General features: G+C 37.7%; 1 protein-coding gene across 15 annotated transcripts in view; it reads right to left on the bottom strand.

Moving 5' to 3' along the window:
- MIA2 (MIA SH3 domain ER export factor 2) overlaps positions 1–17,665 on the bottom strand; it is a 111,967-nt gene that overhangs the window by 80,874 nt on the left and 13,428 nt on the right. For 6 of the 15 annotated variants that reach the window (XM_040477001.1, XM_040477005.1, XM_040477002.1 and 3 more), the window contains exons 5-6: positions 10,081–10,299; positions 9,874–9,974 (exon numbers count right to left, since the gene is read on the bottom strand). In XM_040477001.1, the coding sequence (XP_040332935.1) occupies positions 9,874–9,974; positions 10,081–10,299 (320 nt within the window). Of the gene's footprint in view, positions 1–1,960; positions 2,125–2,312; positions 2,332–2,780; positions 3,130–4,328; positions 4,462–9,873; positions 9,975–10,080; positions 10,300–17,665 lie in introns of those variants that run through there. The other 9 variants (XM_040477008.1, XM_040477014.1, XM_040477010.1 and 6 more) reach the window with 4 other exon arrangements.

Genomic DNA, 17,665 nt, shown 5'->3' with positions numbered 1-17,665 from the left:
TCCCAAAAATAAATAAACGTTGGAAAAAAAAATTTTTTTTAATAAATAAACATTGAAAAAAAATTTTTTAAAGATAAAAAAATCACTGGACACTATAAAAGACTGAATCTTATGTGAACTATAGCTGAACAAAAAAATATTTTTTTAACTAAAAAAATAAATAAATAAAAAGCAGAACGATGTTGTGCCATCCTAGCCCCCAGGCCCATGTGGTGAGCATAGCAGTTTTTAGCAAAGAAATCATCCAGGTAAAAATACATTCACAGGAGAAAAAATTCTGCAAGAATTCTGCAATTCCTCATGTGTCTCTCCATTCACAGTCCTATAAAAACTAAGTTTTGATTATTGTTTTCAGTGAAGAAAAGGAAATATGTACAATCAGAAATCATCACTCATGCCACAATATACTTCTGTTCCAATAAACCCTCTTCCTGTGAATGAAGAAGCTGCCATAGCCAGAAACCTGGGAGTCATTCTAGATGCCTTCTCTCTCTCATTCTTCACATCCAACGGACAAAATCCTACCCATTTTGGCTCTTAGCTACTAAATATTTCCCCATTCAATATCCTCTTCTTTATCACTACTGGACAACTCTGTCATCTCTTCCCTACACCCTGTTTCTAGTTTTGTTTTCCTTACATTTCATCTATACACTACTATTAGGAAGCTCTATTTAAACCGAAAGTCTAACCACTGAAATTCTTCAAATGCTCTCCAGCACCTACATCAACTGGAACCTACTTATGTCTCCAGCAACCATTATTGCACATCATTCCGAGCCCAGTTTTACTCTAGTAAAACTGAGTTCCCTGCACAGACGATGTTGTTTCATGCCTCCTCTGCTTAAGCTACTCGGTTAGCCTGGAAAGGCTTTCCTAAACACTCAAGAAAATACAATCTCTCCCACCCTTCAATTTCCTTAGCACTTTCTGTGTATGCTTTGATAAGCACTTCATCGGTTTCTACTTTGTACTGTTTTTTGTTTTTGTCTTCTCTCCTTTAACAGACAGCATGATACCAGAGGCCCAAACTCAGTCCATTTAGATTCTCCACAGAACTGTCATACACACACACACACACACACGCACACACACACACACAAAATCACTATACACGCTATAATTGAATGACTGAATACCATAACAGTATTTTTAATACAGATAACAAGAAACCAATAATCGCAACTGCCTCAATATTTTAAAAGACTTTTTAATGCAAATAGTCTAAAACATAGGGATAGAAGTGCCCCAAAATAGGTCACCAAAGACACCGATAAACACTTGAGAAAAATCTATGCAACCTGATTATAAACTGATCTTAAAAATATATAGAAATTTTGAACACCGGGAGTTCAAGATCTCCAGATTTTACATTAACACGACGTTTTATACTAAACACACACACACACACACACACACACACACACACACACACAGAAAGAAACGAAGAACAATCTCAAAGTAAAGTATCTCAAAAGAGCATTCTTTAGTAAAAGAAAACGCAGAATTATAATCCCAACTCCCCATCCAGGCTTAGGTGTCCTTTCAAGACAACTAGAAGTTTCAGCACTAAAGGGAATTCATTTCAGAGGATCAGTCCTTAAGTTTCTCACAGTGGGAGAACCACGTGTCACTGACCCGTGTTCAAAATAAATAACATGACGGCAAGGGAAATCGTTTTAGGAACCCGAAAACATTTAACACACCTTTGCAAAATCCCGCTAAGCAAATGCTCTTTTCACCTTCCTGATCTCCTGGTCCCCTTCCATCACCTAAAAAACCACCTAAGCCGCCTATGAACCAGCCTCGGACACAGGCCCGAGCCCGACAGCAGGTGAGGACTGGCTTCAGGACCTCTAGCCACGGCCGCTCAGACCTCAAAGCCAAAGTCGGCGGCTTCCTTCCCCAGGAGGCTCCTGCGACCCCTGGGCCAAGTAACACTGATCGCGCCTGGACTCACCCTACGTAGCTTTTCCAGTACCAGACCCAAGTACGACTGAGGGGCAGACCCGGGCCCCTCCATGGCGCCAAGGCTGCCTCAGCTATAGCGGCCGCAGCCCGGGCCTGGCGGAGCCACAACAAGCAGCAGAGAACACACAGCTTTCAGTCCGGAACCCAAACCTGCACCGGGCAACAGGAGCAGACCACTGCTGAGCCGGCTGCGGGGGGTTGCTGGAGAGAAAGAAGCCGACAAGCCTCAAGTGTGCAACGCTCTCCAACCGGGAAGCCTCGCCTCTAGTTACACTCTATGTTCTGAACATCCAGAGGTCCATACCCATCCCTCAGGAGCCTGCAACTAGCCCTCTCCTCACCGTCCACCCCTCGATTTGGTTTCGGCCAGGCCGAGGCGGGTAGGCTGGGAGGCGGGGACGCCAGGATGCGGTAAGTTTCCCCTCCATCTTCGCGCGAGGTCCGTAGACGTGTCCTTGCCTTTCGTTCTTAAAGGGGCCGGCGCTCTACCTGGCCAAGCCGACCACCCTTGGAAGTGGAGGGTCTCTAGGCAGAGACAGTGGAATTTGGCCTCAGGCTCTGCGCTGTAGTGTGGGCCACTAGCCCAGAAGAGTGGGGTTACGGCTCAGGACTCTCCCCCCAGCCCCCAAAATCTGGCCGCAGTAGCGGCGAGGCTTCTCTTGGAGATCCCTAGGCGTGAAGTCTCACGGGGTGAGCGCGGCGCGGCCCCTCGACCCAAGGGCAGACGCCAGGCCAAACACCAGCTCCCAGCACTTTCCTCTCGCAGAACGTCAAGAGTCACCCCCACTGAAGCCCTGACGGCATCGTACCCCGGGGAACGCTGCTGGCCCAAGGAAACCGGCAGCCGCCTTCTTTCCAGTCAGAAAATGGCCTGCAGGGCCCGTGCCTGTGCGTACTGCCAACCGCGTCCGGACTTTGGACTTTGGACAGGAAGGCGTCTCGGGTCAGCTGTGGTTCAGACAGAGTTTAACCTCTCCCACGCTAGAGAACTTCGGTCGGGTCTCCACTGCCCAGAGGAGGTTCGAGTGGTTTACGCATGTCTACCTAAGTTACCTGGGCACTTGCTAGACAGAACTGTCTTAAACTCTATGAGCTCCTCGTTGCCCAAATGCCAAAGCAGACCCCTGTGGACCTTGGCTGGACGACTGCTGTTCTCCTCTGAGAAGGGGAGCAAAAAGTAGCAGCTGAAAGTAGCACCTTGCCTTCTAAATTTAGGACCCTATTTTTAGGTATGTTGAATAAAGTACGGAGGGCTGGATTTGTTCGTGGGAGACTTTTAGCTGACATAGGTGTAAAGGATAACCCCTGGGTCTTCCTTGCCAGCAATGATAATCCTCAACAAGCTCGTCTTTCTACAAGTCGTCAGGGAAGCGACAAAAAGGAGCAGATGCTTCTTCCTAAACAGGTCACCCGAGAAAACTCAATAGTTGAACAAAATCTTGAATCCTTAGGAAATTTCCCTAATGTAAGCTGGCAGCAACAATTGTGCCAGAAAGAAAAAAAAAAAAAAAATGGCCAAGTTCACAGCAAATGATTTGAGGGCCCAAATGGGGCCTAGTTTTTTGGAACTCAAAGTGCTCTCTTTTGCCACATCAGCCTAAGGAGTTTCAGGAACAATCGGTATCAGAAACAGAAATTGCTTAATAATTCTCCATTTTTAAGATATTACACAACCTTCATATATGCTGGTCAGTGTGTATTGAAATTAAATTACGTTAATAGCTTATTAAAGTCAAAACAGAAGCATAACCAGAATTTTATACTTAAAATTTCAGAGAATCTTAGAACAATGCATTTAGAGCATTGTATTACTTGATAAAAATTCTTTAATGTCTGAACATTTTCAGGAAACTCTAAAATCATTTTCAGCTTTCAGGACTTATTTATAACCTAAAACATTTTTTTTTAATTTTTTTTTTCAACGTTTATTTATTTTTGGGACAGAGACAGACAGAGCATGAACGGGCGAGGGGCAGAGAGAAAGGGAGGCACAGAATCGGAAACAGGCTCCAGGCTCTGAGCCATCAGCCCACAGCCTGACACGGGGCTCGAACTCACAGACCGCGAGATGGTGACCTGGCCGAAGTCGGACGCTTAACCGACTGCGCCACCCAGGCGCCCCTAAAACATTTTTTTAACTCTTTTGCCCACCCCTAAAGCAATCTGTGCCCTTTTCCAATTTTTCAATAATTACCATTCCAAATATTAGGAACATAGATTAGGGACAAAAGAATAAACGAAGTTTTTGAAAACTCTAAAAGATTCCCCTGTAGCAAAAACACAGTAAAACTTAAATTCGGTGCCAAATTCAAACCTAATTTCTCTTTTGTACACTTAATAGTCATATAGAAACTTACCTCTTCCTCTAGATCTTTCAATTCCATTTTTTAAAAAGTTCATGTTAAAATATCTTAACATATAAATAAAGTTCTACTAAGTTCCCCATATCCTTGAGAAAGATTTCAGATTCTAATACATCCTGCACTCTTCTGTTTAACACTGACTGATCCTGTTTTGACACTTGTGTGGTAAAGGGGTACTGTAGGTGGAGTTGTGACTACCAACCTATAATCCAATTTCATGGACATCACTCCTTATTAAATTTTTTTTCCTTAAATATCATTTGCATTAGTGTCCTCTTAAAAATCTACAATTGAAAAGAGATATCCTGAATTTGATAACTGATAAAAGTTAAATTGAATGTTTTATTTATAGTCTATTCATATAGAATACATAGTTTTAACTATATAAAAGACATTCAAAGATTGTTCTCAAGAAGACATGGGATTTTGCTGTCTTATCTAGGCCTGCTTTGAAGGAAGTGGAGAACAAATGCTCCTGTGTTAGTCACAGTAACATTAGAAACATGCTAACCAGTAAACTTTGTCCTCAACCTAGAAATTGATTTCCCTTATGCAGGCCCTATTGCAAAGCTGTAAGTACTAGTTACGCCCATTTAATTAAACATAATTAAACGATGTCGCAGGCTATAGGATCTAGTCCCTTGGAAGAAAACCAAATATGCTGAGCCACGCTTTCATTCTGTGTACTAGCGATTTAAGAGTTGTTCTCAGAGCATATTGAATCAGGAGTTACCTGTTGAACAAGAGCTAGGTAATTTCCATTGTTTACTCCACATATAAATGAAACATTCTAGTTAGGAATAGATAAATGTTAGAATTCAAAGAGTCTCCTCAATTATGAAATAACCTAGATAAAAAGTATTAATTCCTATTACAAACAATTCAAAGAAAGTTATGTTGTGTACAAAATCTAACTGAAATTACTAACAAATAGAAACAATTACCTGAAACATCTAGATAAAAGGAAACCCTTTCACCTAAATTTAACTGGAAAATTGCTCAGATTTTCCATTTACTTGCACCTTTTCAAAACTATGGGAGTTTAGTAGATGCACGAAGATTGTTAGAATTCTAGACCTGGCAGGAAGTCTTCAGGACATTTGGTCCAAATATTATGAACTTAAAGCCCTATAAAGGCCGAACAGGTGAAATAAATGCAGGGAAATGAAGAATTCCTGTGTATTCAATGCAAGCACTATTCCCCTTGAGTTTTTTTGGCCATGTGAAAATGAAAGACTATATATTACAGTCTTCTACTTTTTCTTTTTTTTTTTTTTTTTTTAATTTTTTTTAACGTTTATTTATTTTTGAGACAGAGAGAGACAGAGCATGAATGGGGGGAGGGTCAGAGAGAGAGGGAGACACAGAATCAGAAGCAGGTTCCAGGCTCCGAGCTGTCAGCACAGAGCCCGACGCGGGGCTCGAACTTGTGAACCACAAGATCATGACCTGAGCCGAAGTCAGACATTCAACCGACTGAGCCACCCAGGCGCCCCAAGTCTTCTACTTTTTCAAGAGAACCCAGAAATTCAGATTTTTGTATTAACTCACCTTTTAAATGTTGGCAACTGGTTCATAATTTTTTAAACAATGCACAAGTCAGCTTTAACCAGCAGTCTGTCATCTGGTCTCAGCTTCTGATGCTAGAGTTTTAAACTTGAGACTGCCCTACAGAATAAGTGACTTTCCAAGGTCACAAGATAATTTTTTTTAAAAAATGTTTTTCTAATGTTTCTTTATTTTTGAGGAAGAGAGAGAGAGAGAGACAGAGTGTGAGTGGGGGAGGGGCAGAGAGAGAGAGAGAGACACAGAATCCAAAGCAAGCTCCAGGCTCTGAGCTATCAGCACAGAGCCCGACATAGGGCTCGAACTCCCAGACCTCGAGATCGTGACCTGAGCCAAAGTTGGACGCTTAACTGACTGAGCCACCCAGGCACCCCAAGGTCACAAGATAATTAACACCAAACTAAATTCAATATTTCATGTCCAAAAAATGTCAACCAAAATAGTTAAAGTAAAATGTGTTTAACTATATCTAGTGAGTCCACAAAAATAAACATACTTAGCATAGCCTTTACTAAATAGCACTTAGGAGCAGTGAATATAGCATACTGATTAATAAATTATTGTTATTTTTTAATTTAGTAATTTCACTAGTATAATTTGAGAGGGAAGAGTTGACATGGGAGGGATGTGTCAAGAGGACATACAAATAAGCAGAACTAATTCCATAGGGAGTTGAAAGTTTTATTATATCTTTTTATTTTTTTTTAATGTTTATTATTTATTTTTGAGAGAGACAGACAGAGTGTGAGCGGGCAATGGGCATAGAGAAAGGGAGACAAAGCAGGCTCCAGGCTCTGAGCTGTCAGCACAGACCCGACACAGGACTCGAACTCACAAACAAACCACGAGATCATGATCTGAGCAGAAGTCAGATGCTTAACCGACTGACCCACCCAGGCGCCCCTATTATGACTTTTTATAATCATTACTATTAGTTTTTCTTTTCTCTTATGATGGAGCAGATTTCTAAGTAAAGTTTTTAATCAACATCTTTAAGACCAAATCATACAGAGTAAATTAATCACTATTCTGGGCTTATTTACCAGGTAAGGTCAACTCTCTGGAACTTAGCAAAGAAATAAAGTGAAGAGGAAGCCTCTGAAAACAAAATGGTATATGTTATTAAGCCCAGTTTTCACTAAGATTCTTATCACAGTCACCACCATCTACCTGGTCACCCAAGCTAGAAACCTGGTAAGTTATCCTCACTTTTCCATTTTCCTCCCGTGCTACATTCAATCAATCATTAAATCCAATGAATTCTGTCTACAAAAGATCTATCTAGTTTGTCCTTTCAATTATTTTAACAACCACCATCAGATATTAGATCAAAAGTTTAAAAACGTGGCTAGTGGGCCAAACTCGATCCAAAGAACGTTTTGTCTGACCAATATGGTACTTCTTTTTGTTTGTTTGTTTTAAAGTGTGTTTATCTATTTTTGAGAGAAAGAACAGAGGGGAGGGGCAGAGAGAGAGGGAGAGAATCCCAAGTGGGCTCTGTACTGACTCAGGGCTCAATCTCACACAGTGAGATAATGACCTGACCTGAAATCAAAAGAGTGAAATGCTTGGGGCGCCTGGGTGGCTCAGTCGGTTAAGCGTCCGACTTCAGCTCGGGTCACGATCTCGCGGTCCGTGAGTTCCAGCCCTGCGTCAGGCTCTGGGCTGATGGCTCAGAGCCTGGAGCCTGCTTCCGATTCTGTGTCTCCCTCTCTCTCTGCCCCTCCCCCATTCATGCTCTGTCTCTCTCTGTCCCCAAAATAAATAAACATTAAAAAAAAAAAAAAAGAGTGAAATGCTTAACCACCTGAGCCACCCAGGTGGCCCCTAGTATTTCTTTTTAATGTGAATATTTGCTAGCATTAAAAATCAAGAGATTTCACACAAAATATCCACATCTCCACTTTTCTTGAAATATCAGAAAATCTGGTAAAACCAGGCTAAAGGTAAATAGCAGCTACATCCTTTGGAGAAAGTATACACACTCTAGTTAGTTACAGTTCTCATCTTTACCTATGCTTCACTCATTTCATTTGAGTTTATATACCTTGTTTTAGACCTTCACCATTTATTTCCTAAACTAATACAATAAGTCTTCCTTTTAACATTTTATTTTATTATTTTTTTAAGTTTATTTATTTATTTTGAGAGAGAAAGCAAGCACAAGCAGGGGAGGGGCAGAGAAAGAGGGAGAGAGAGAGAATCCCAAGCAGGCTCTGCACTCTTAGTGTAGATGTGGGGCTGAGTGCCTGATATGGGGCTCAAACTCACGACCCTGTGATCATGAACTGAGCCAAAATCAAGAGCCAGGCACCCAACCAACTGAGCCATCCAGGCACCCCTAAGATTTTATTTTTAAGTAATCTCTGCACCCAATGTGGGGCTTGAACTCACAACCCCAAGATCAAGAGGCGCATGCTCTACTGACTGAACCAGCCAGGCACTACCCCACCTTTTTTTTTTTTTTTTTTTTTTTAACAGATTTTACAATGCAATAAATTCTTGACCAGGCCTGCCTTTGGTCTTTACCTGTTTAATCCTTATTTGATATTTGATAATATTGACAGATAGACTTTATAAATGCAACTTTTTCATTTTACTCACTGCTTAAAACTTCAATAGTGCCCCATTATCTACAAGATAGAGTTCAAATTCCTATTATAATATTTGAAGCTATTCTTGATTTAATCCCTATATAATCTTCATTATCATCCTATTTTTAATTAGACTAAATTGGTTATAATTCTCCAAAAACGCATGATCTATTCCACTTACTTTTAAAAATGCTCTCTCCTAATTTGACAATAAATTTCATATATAAATAAAAAAAAAAAGAATTTTGGATAGTTAAAAAAAAAAAAAATGCTCTCTCCTCAACCTAGAATGCCCATCTTTTCTTTGTGTGGCTAACTCCTCCTCTTCCTTCAAGGTAAGCTCAAGTATGATCTCTGAGACACTTTCCCAGGCTTCTCTTCCCCCACCATATCCAGCTACCACTTCTGGTCAGTCTACTAGAGCATCCGTAGGGTGATTAATGTATCAGTAGCCTCCTTTGTCTATTACAGAACTGTATTATAATTATTGCTTTTTTTACCTATGTCCTCCAACTAGAGTAAGCTCCTTAAGGCAACTACTGTTCAATTACATCTTAAAATGTAAGAAGATAAAAGTGCTTCTTCAATTATTTATATGTTAGAGTAGATGAGAAAAGGAAATAACATTTGTAAAAGGCCTTCTATGTGCCAAGTACTATAGCTAAGCCCTGTGGAATATCTCATTTACAATAAATGAGATAGGATTTAATAGGATTTACAATAAAGGGGTGCCTGGGTGGCTCATTCAGTTGAGCGTCCAACTCTTGATTTCAGCTCGAGTCATGATCTCACAGTTTATGAGATTGAGCCCCGCATTGGGCTCCGTGCTGGCAGCATGGAGCCTGTTGGGATTCTCTCTCTCTCGCTCGCTCTCTGCCCCTCCCTCTGCCACCCCCACTTTCAAAAGTAAGTAAATAAACATTTTTTTTAAGTGGAAGATTTTGGAATTTTTGTTATGGCTTGGTTAAATTTTGAGATATTTGTTGCTTTTGTAAGAGTCTTATAATGTACCATTTTGAGATCCCAGCTATCATTCAGATATTAACAATTTGCTTAAGATTCATTTTAGCTCCTATTATTTCCAAGCTATATCATTCAGTATAATTCTCCTGATTTGAAAAAAAAAAGGGAATAAAATAGAAAGAAAGAAAAAACAATGCTCATGATCAACAAAACTTAAGGAAAGGTTAAAAAAATCCTTAACAATATCCATGCAACAAAACATTCATGTAAGGAGAAATCCTACATGTAAGATTTTATAGAAAGACCAACATTATGTAACATTTGCATAAGAGGATTCACTTAAACATCATTTTCAGTTACTCCTATATTTAGAAAATAGGTAATTTTATTGGAAAAGATTTAAAAGGTCAACTTACCCTTTCTGTAAGAATTATAATTGATGAAAATGCAGAATTCATGAAATCATAAATGTCAATTTGAAATAAGTATTTCAGAATCTGATACTCAGAAGCATGTTCTGTCAATTTATAAATAAAAATATGTTAACACTTGATGTGATATAACTTTTGCATCTAATTTCTTCCTTAATTGCTGCATTAGAGAACAAATAACTTGTTTCTTACCTTTTTGAGCAATATAATTTTGAGAAGACAGAGAGCAATCAGTTGAAAACATTTGATTGTTTGGCAGGGTATTTTCCACAGATCTGTCTATTTCCTGCTGAGTAGGTCCTTCAGTATCCAGTGATGTTTTTGATTTTTCATCATTATTTTTAGAAGATGGAGTTTCGAAATGTACTTCTTTATTAATTCTTGTGGTTAACTCTATTTCAGATACCATATCTGTGAATAAATATAGAATTGTTTAGGGGGGTTTGTTGTGGGCTTCCTTTTGGTTTCTAGGCAGGTCATTCTTTGAATTTTTGTGGTCATTGTGATACTTCATTACAGAAAGAATTCCATAAAACATAAACCTCAGCTTGCATTAGTTCCTACTGCGAATGTAATTAATTACCACAGACTTAGTGCCTTAAACAATACAAATATATTCTCTTAGAGTTCTGGAGATCAAAAGTCCCAAAACCAGGGTGTTGGCAGGGCTGTGTTCTTTCTGTTGGCTCTAGAGGAGAAATCTATCTCCTTGCCTTTTCTATTTTTTTGAGGCCACCTGCATCTCTTAGCTCATGGCTCCTTCTTTCATATTCAAAGTCAGCAGTACAGCATCTTGTAACCTCTCCCTTACTCTAACCCTCCTTCCTGCCACCTGTAACAAACCTTGTGATACTGGGATAATCTCTCCTTCCTCACATCTGCAATATGACATTTTGCCATGTCAAGTAACATATTCACAGGGTCTGGGAATTAAGACATGAACATTTTTGAATGGTCATTATTTAGCCTACCACAATGCTTTTCTTTATTCTTTTACCAAGGAAGAATTTTTAAGACTGTATACAATTCTATTCTCTACATTGCCTTTTTGTCCTAAAAACTATTTAAAAATAAATAAAAAATAACATAACTGTCAACAAAGATGCTGTTGTGCTATTATATAAGCTTATGACTAAGAATAAGACATTAAATAGCTCTCCATAGGATTTCTTTCCTGTTAGATATATTTATTATCCAAGAAAGTATAATATTTAAATCCTATTGCAAAAATATATATCCCCACCATTCAAGAAAATTAGTTACGATAGATTTTTCTTACTTTATCTGTTAGAGAACCAGAAATAGTCAAAATGACCAAAATTATTTACCATATCTACAGCCTCATTTTTTATACAAAAGATTTATTTAAAAACCAGTAAGACCCTACTACATCATGACCTTGTCACACTGGGCTTTTAACACAAGACTTGCTCTACAATACTGGGAGGGGGCACATAAAACAAATCAAATTGATTCAGAAGCATAGCAATTAAGAAATAAAGTAAATTTATTTTTTATTTGTTTTAATGTTTACTTATTTTTGAAAGAGAGAGAGAGCAAGATAATGACCTGAGCCAAAGTCGGATGCTTAACCGTCTGAGCCACCTAGGTGCCCCCCAATGAAAGTAAATTTCCTTTAATGAGAACTCAGAATTAAACTTCAGAGGGACTCAACATCATACTTCCATTCGGGGACTTGATACAAAAATTTAATTTGAACTGCTATTAGCAGGTGGCAGGAACCACCTTCAAATGAATCTTCAAATTAGAAAATACTGTTTCACCACCTGTTGGGGATAAGTTGCAAATGGAATAATTTAGTATGGTGAGTAGCTATTTTGATGATCACCTCGCCTGGATACTTTCCCGTAACCATTCTGCTGGTTGCTGTAATCACCATATATATGGTAGTTGTTGTAACCAGTGTAATAATACACTCCATAACCGCCTATTCTATATAATGAATAGAACAAACTGAGCCAGTTACACAAAGAAAGACAATATTAAAGTTCACAACAATTAACTTCCAAGTTCTGAAACCTAGTCCACTAGGTTATACATGTCTACAGTCCATAGTTGCCAGGATGTACTATTAAATATAAAAGCCATTATCACTCAAAGTTTTAATGAGATTGCTCCAAAGAAGAAAGAAAGCCCACTACCAAAGAAACTATATTAGCCATTTGCACAGAAAGGTACCCATAGTCTTAGGATATTTGAAACAAATTTGAAAATGACAAGGCACCAATCAAATCTCAGGTATTGTACTTTTTCCATTCCCTTGGAGCTTTGTTAATTTCAAAGTCCAATTTTTGTTTCCCCTTTCAGCCCATGTCCAGTTTATAGCATATCATATTATCCAGCAGGTATATTAGAAAACAATGAATAGGGGCGCCTGAGTGGCTCAGTCGGTTGAGCGACCGACTTCGGCTCAGGTCATGATCTCGCGGTTTGTGAGTTCGAGCCCCACGTCGGGCTCTGTGCTGACAGCTCGGAGTCTGGAGCCTGTTTCAGATTCTGTGTCTCCCTCTCTCTCTAACCCTCCCCTGTTCATGCTCTGTCTCTCTCTGTCTCAAAAATAAATAAAACATTAAAAAAAAAAGAAAACAATGAATAAATAGAAGCTTTATAAATCCTAAAATCAAATACATCCTTTATATCAAGTGAAAAATTTGAAAGATATGATTGAGAGCAATCTTTATTCATTAATAATTATAAAATGTTTTATATTTTATTTTTTTAAAGGTTCTGAAGTTTGCAATTTTTAAAAACTTGTTAATGTTTATTTATTTTTGAGAGAGAGAGAGAAAGAGAGAAACAAAGCATGAACAGGGGAGGTACAGGGAGAGAGAGAGACACGGAATCCAAAGCAGGTTCCAGTCTCTGAGCTTTCAGCACAGAGCCTGACATGGGGCTTGAACTGACAAACCTTGAGATCATGATCAAGCCAAAGTCAGACACTTAACCGACTGAGCCACCCAAGGACCTCATAGGATATTTTCTATTTTAAAGCACATTATATAATTTACTAATTTACTAGAGTATGTTGTATAAAAAATATATAGATAGTATAAGTTCACACTATATTCTTCACTTTATTTAAGTTATTTTGGCAATTAAGAAAAATTGACAGCATAAAAATAACATTTTGTATGTTTATGTTGACGAAATAGGGAAAATACTGATACTTTTAAGTAGAATATAAAAGTAAAAAACTCAAGATATTCTCATTCAACTGTTAGTAAAATACATTCTTCCAAGAGTATACACAGGTATGTGCTTATTTTCACTTTCAGACCCAAAACACCATAAAGTTGTGCTTAGAAATCAAATTAAAATCAACATGGGGCACCCGAGTGGCTCAGTTGGTTAAGTGTCCAACTTCTGCTCAGGTGATAATCTCACAGTTCATGGGTTCGAGCCCCGCATTGGGCTCTGTGCTGACAGCTCAGAGCCTGGAGCCTGCTTCAGATTCTGTGTCTCTCTCTCTCTCTCTCTCGCTCTCTCTCTCTCTCTCTCTCTCTCTTCCCCCCTCCCCCACTCGCACTCTGTGTGTCTCTCTCTCTCAAAAATAAATAAACATTAAAATCAATACTAATTTACGTTTTAGATTTCATTCATATACTATGAATGTGTCTGGCAAAGGCAAAGCTACATGTTTTCTTAATTTGGTAATCTCATGGAATTAACATCTTGCTTCAATGAGTGTCCTAAATTTGAGAGGGAATTCAAGAAATTATAAATCTTCTCACTGCTTTTTTACAGAAGTCATAAATCTGTACTGTCAGAGAAAAAATTTATATAAGTTTTGCATTTCAGTGTAAGAAGGCTAATAGAGATTTAATTAAAATATTCCTGATTTTTCTGATTTTATGCTACATATTAAATATTTAAATGTGTATACCTTTCAATGATAATATACCTGAGTTCAAATTTATAATGAAAATATATATGCATGTCTTTTGAGAACCTTCATTTTAAAAGGATTATCTGGGGCGCCTGGGTGGCTCAGTCAGTTAAGCATCCAACGTCAACCCCAGATCATGATCTCACAGTTTGTGGGTTTGAGCCCCACATCGGGCTCTGTGCTGATGGCTCAGAGCCTGGAGCCTGCTTCAGATTCTGTGTCTACCTCTCTCTCTGCCCCTCCCCTACTCGTGCTCTGCCCCTCTCTGTCTTTAAAAAATAGATAAATGTTAAACTAATTAATTAGTTAGTTAATTAATTAAAGGATTATCCTTGGGGCACCTCAGTGGTTCAGTTGGTTGAGCATCCAACTTTGAATCTGGTCACCATCTCACAGTTTTTGAGTTCTAGCCCCACATTGGGCTCTCTGCTGTCAGCACAAAGCCTGCCTTGGATTTAGTCTTCCTCTCTCTCTGCCCCTCCCCCCTTGCAGGACACTCTCTCTCTCTCTCTCTCTCTCTCTCTCTCTCTCTTTCTCTCTCTCTCAAAAATAAACATTTAAAAGGATTATCCTTCCCCAAAATTAATTTAGAAAAAATTTTTAATTTGAAACATATATGTCAAAGTTTACCACATTTGTATTGTTGCATCATATATTCATGTGCATACTAATAGCCATTTATTTTAAGACAATTCAATTTTCAAACATAGTTTAAACCAATCATTTGACTGAATTAACTAATCAGAGTTAAAGGGAAAAAAGTTCTAACCATTCCTAGCCTAAAGTATTCAGGTAAAATGTGGGATTTACTTCTCAGTTACTTTTTTGTTTTTACACTTATTTATTTATTTTGAGAGAGAGAGAGAGAGAGAGAGAGCATGAGCAGGGGAGGGGCACAGAAAGAGAAAGAAAATCCCAAGCAGGCTCTGCATTGCCAGCACAGAGCCCGATGCGGGGCTCAAACCTACAAATTATGAGATCATGACCTGAGCCAAAACCAAGAGTCAGATGCTCGGTTATTTTTTAAGACAAGGATAGGAAAGTATCAGTGCAGTTCTGAAAAGCAGTATTATTGCTTATAATAAGACAATTATTCAGTGTCTATTGCTCTTTCAATTATGAATTTAACATGGCACTTTGGTGCTGTCACTTATTTAGCCTTGTTCAAAAGATGAAAGTCCCAAGTAGGCAAACACAAATCAGTAACTTACTCTTACCTGTGGACATAAAAGTTAAAACTGAGCAATCAGCTCAGGAACCTGAATACAATGGGACTGTTGTAAATGCAGGATTCAGTGATCTACAATGATGTTTAATGGCATTAGGGGGAAAAAAAAAGGCTTAGTCTATTATTAATTACACTGAAACTTGTATGTGTTTAAATTCTTTTAATATATTGTTTTAATTGCATTTAAAATAAATACATATGTTAAGAAAAATGAATACTTCCCATAATATCTTTTAATTAAATTAATTAAATTAATTTCAGGGTATTATTTTCACATGACTTAAACCAAAGCTTTAGGACTTATATTAGATGTGTAAATCTTGGTGACTCAGGTGGTTAAACATCCAACTCTTGATTTTGGCTCAGATCATGATCTCCTGGTTAGTGAGATTGAGCCCCAAATGGGGCTCAGCGCTGACAGCAAGGAGCCCTCTTGGGATTTTCTCCCACTCTTTCTGCCCCTCCCCTACTTGTGCACGCTTATGCACACATACACATGCTCTCTCTCTCAAAATAAACATGTTTTAAGAAGGATTTACATTAGATACAGATATGCCTTTCTTACAATTGTTTGTAAACAGAATTTTAAGTCAAATAACATAATGAAGAACGTTTTATATTTAGCTATACTTGGAAAATTCATTTAAACAAGTTCAATTGGAGTCCTTTTGTAAAATAGTTAATATTGCAATATAAATAACTTCCCTAATTTATGTGTTTTGTAAATACCTATATCAGTATATTAGTTTTTCTGTAAATCTGATTATCTCAGGTTTCAGCCTTTCATAAATATTGATTTAAGATCCAGTGATTCATTTTTTTAATGCAATCTTTCTGATTAACACAAGTTTTCACTTGGTATTTCCTAAAAGTTATTGAAATTATCTAAAAATATTGGCTGCTATAGCTGTTTCTCCAATAGCCAGAAAGTAGGGCCTATGGATTTATCTGAATCCTTTTAGTATTACCTTTTTAAAATAAATTTTAAGGGCACCTGGGTGGCTCAGTCAGTTGAGTGTCTAACTCTTGACTTTGGCTTAGGTCGTGGTCTTATGTTTCATGAGTTTGAGCCTCGCATGGGGCTCTGTACTGCCAGTGAAGAGCCTGCTTGTGATTCTGTCTACCTCTCTCTTCGCCCCTCCCCTGCTTGCCCTCTATCTCTCTCGAAAAGAGGGAAGGAAGGAAGGAAGGAAGATTAAAAAAATAAATAAATTTTACATGACCCCAGGTTGTTTTGCATTTAATTAATATCGTAATATTTTGGAATAATCTACTTTATATATATAGAATGACCTATCTTTTTTAGAAGCTTAAAGGAATTTCCTAATATTTTCATAAAATCCCTCAAAATTAGTTGTAATTGCATAAATGTCCTATTCTCGTTTGATCTCCTGTTTTCATATTTAGAAATTCTCACCAAAATAATATAAAAACAGGGAGGGAGACAAAACGTAAGAGACTCTTAAATATAGAGAAATATAGAGAACAAACTGAGGGTTGCTGGAGGGGTTGTGGCTAGGGGAATGGGCTAAATGGGCAGGGGGCATTAAGGAAGACACAGGGATGAGCACTGGGTGTTATATGTAGAGGATGAATCACTGGAATCTACTCCTGAAATCATTATTGCACTATATGCTAACTAACTTGGATATAAATTTAAAAATAAATAAATAAATAAATAAAAATTTAAAAAAAAAAAGAAGTTCTCCTAGCATCACTATATGAAATAATAAATAAATTCTACTAAAGTGATGTTCAGTATGCCTTGGAGTTTTTATAAATATGCTTAAAATGTTTTCATATATCTATATTTTAAATCTTCTTTATTTCATATTGTTTTGATATTGTTTTGCTTTATTTTAGTCTCATTTATTCTTCTCAATTACTCTTATCTGCTTTTTCACAAATATTCCTTTAGGATCCAACAAGTGTAGAACAAAATCATTTCCTCTTTAGGCTTTGACAATCTGTTTTTAGTCATGCATTACACGTACCCATTTCTCATTTAGCAAAGGGTAAGAATATAAGTCTACATTCTGGTTGAAGGTATTAATTCAGTTAAGAGCTCACATTTTGGAGACTATTAAGAAATAACATATAGTTCTTCTGAAAATTCAAGAAAATCAATCATTTCTAATGGAAATTATGTGTTTCCTGAGTGTGCAACATTGTTGATCTCCTTATGAAAGGTTATCTATCATCCTAAGGTTCAGTTGTTCCTGTATTATTGGCCAATATTTGCAGTTTCTAATCTGTCCATCAGAGAGACATCAGAATGGAAATGTGAGAAAGTCATTTTATATAATTCTTTACTTAAAGTAGAATCCACGTTTCTAATCATAGAAATTGCTAAATACTTAGATGCTAGATCTAGAAGTATCCTGTGATACTCTGCCCCTTTCCATAGTTTTCTGTTTAGCTCCCAGAATTGATAGAAAACCGTTCAAATATAGTTATATTGGGAAGGTGTTAATAAGCTAAAAAGTTAATGTAAATGAGCAGAAACCCTCATTAATGAAAATAGAAAGTCAATGCACATTGTCAAAATTAATCAAAGCAGAACAATATAAATATTCTATTTAGAAAAGAGATAAATACTAAAAGAAATTTGCTTCAAAGAAAGAAAGAAAGAAAGAAAGAAA

Source organism: Herpailurus yagouaroundi, unplaced genomic scaffold (genome assembly GCF_014898765.1).
Source record: "Herpailurus yagouaroundi ecotype Mexico unplaced genomic scaffold, PumYag 141, whole genome shotgun sequence".
In the NCBI taxonomy this organism is placed as follows: Eukaryota; Metazoa; Chordata; class Mammalia; order Carnivora; family Felidae; genus Herpailurus; species Herpailurus yagouaroundi.
The sequence above is the reverse complement of the archived record's forward strand: the minus strand, read 5'-3'. Positions and strand labels throughout refer to the sequence as shown.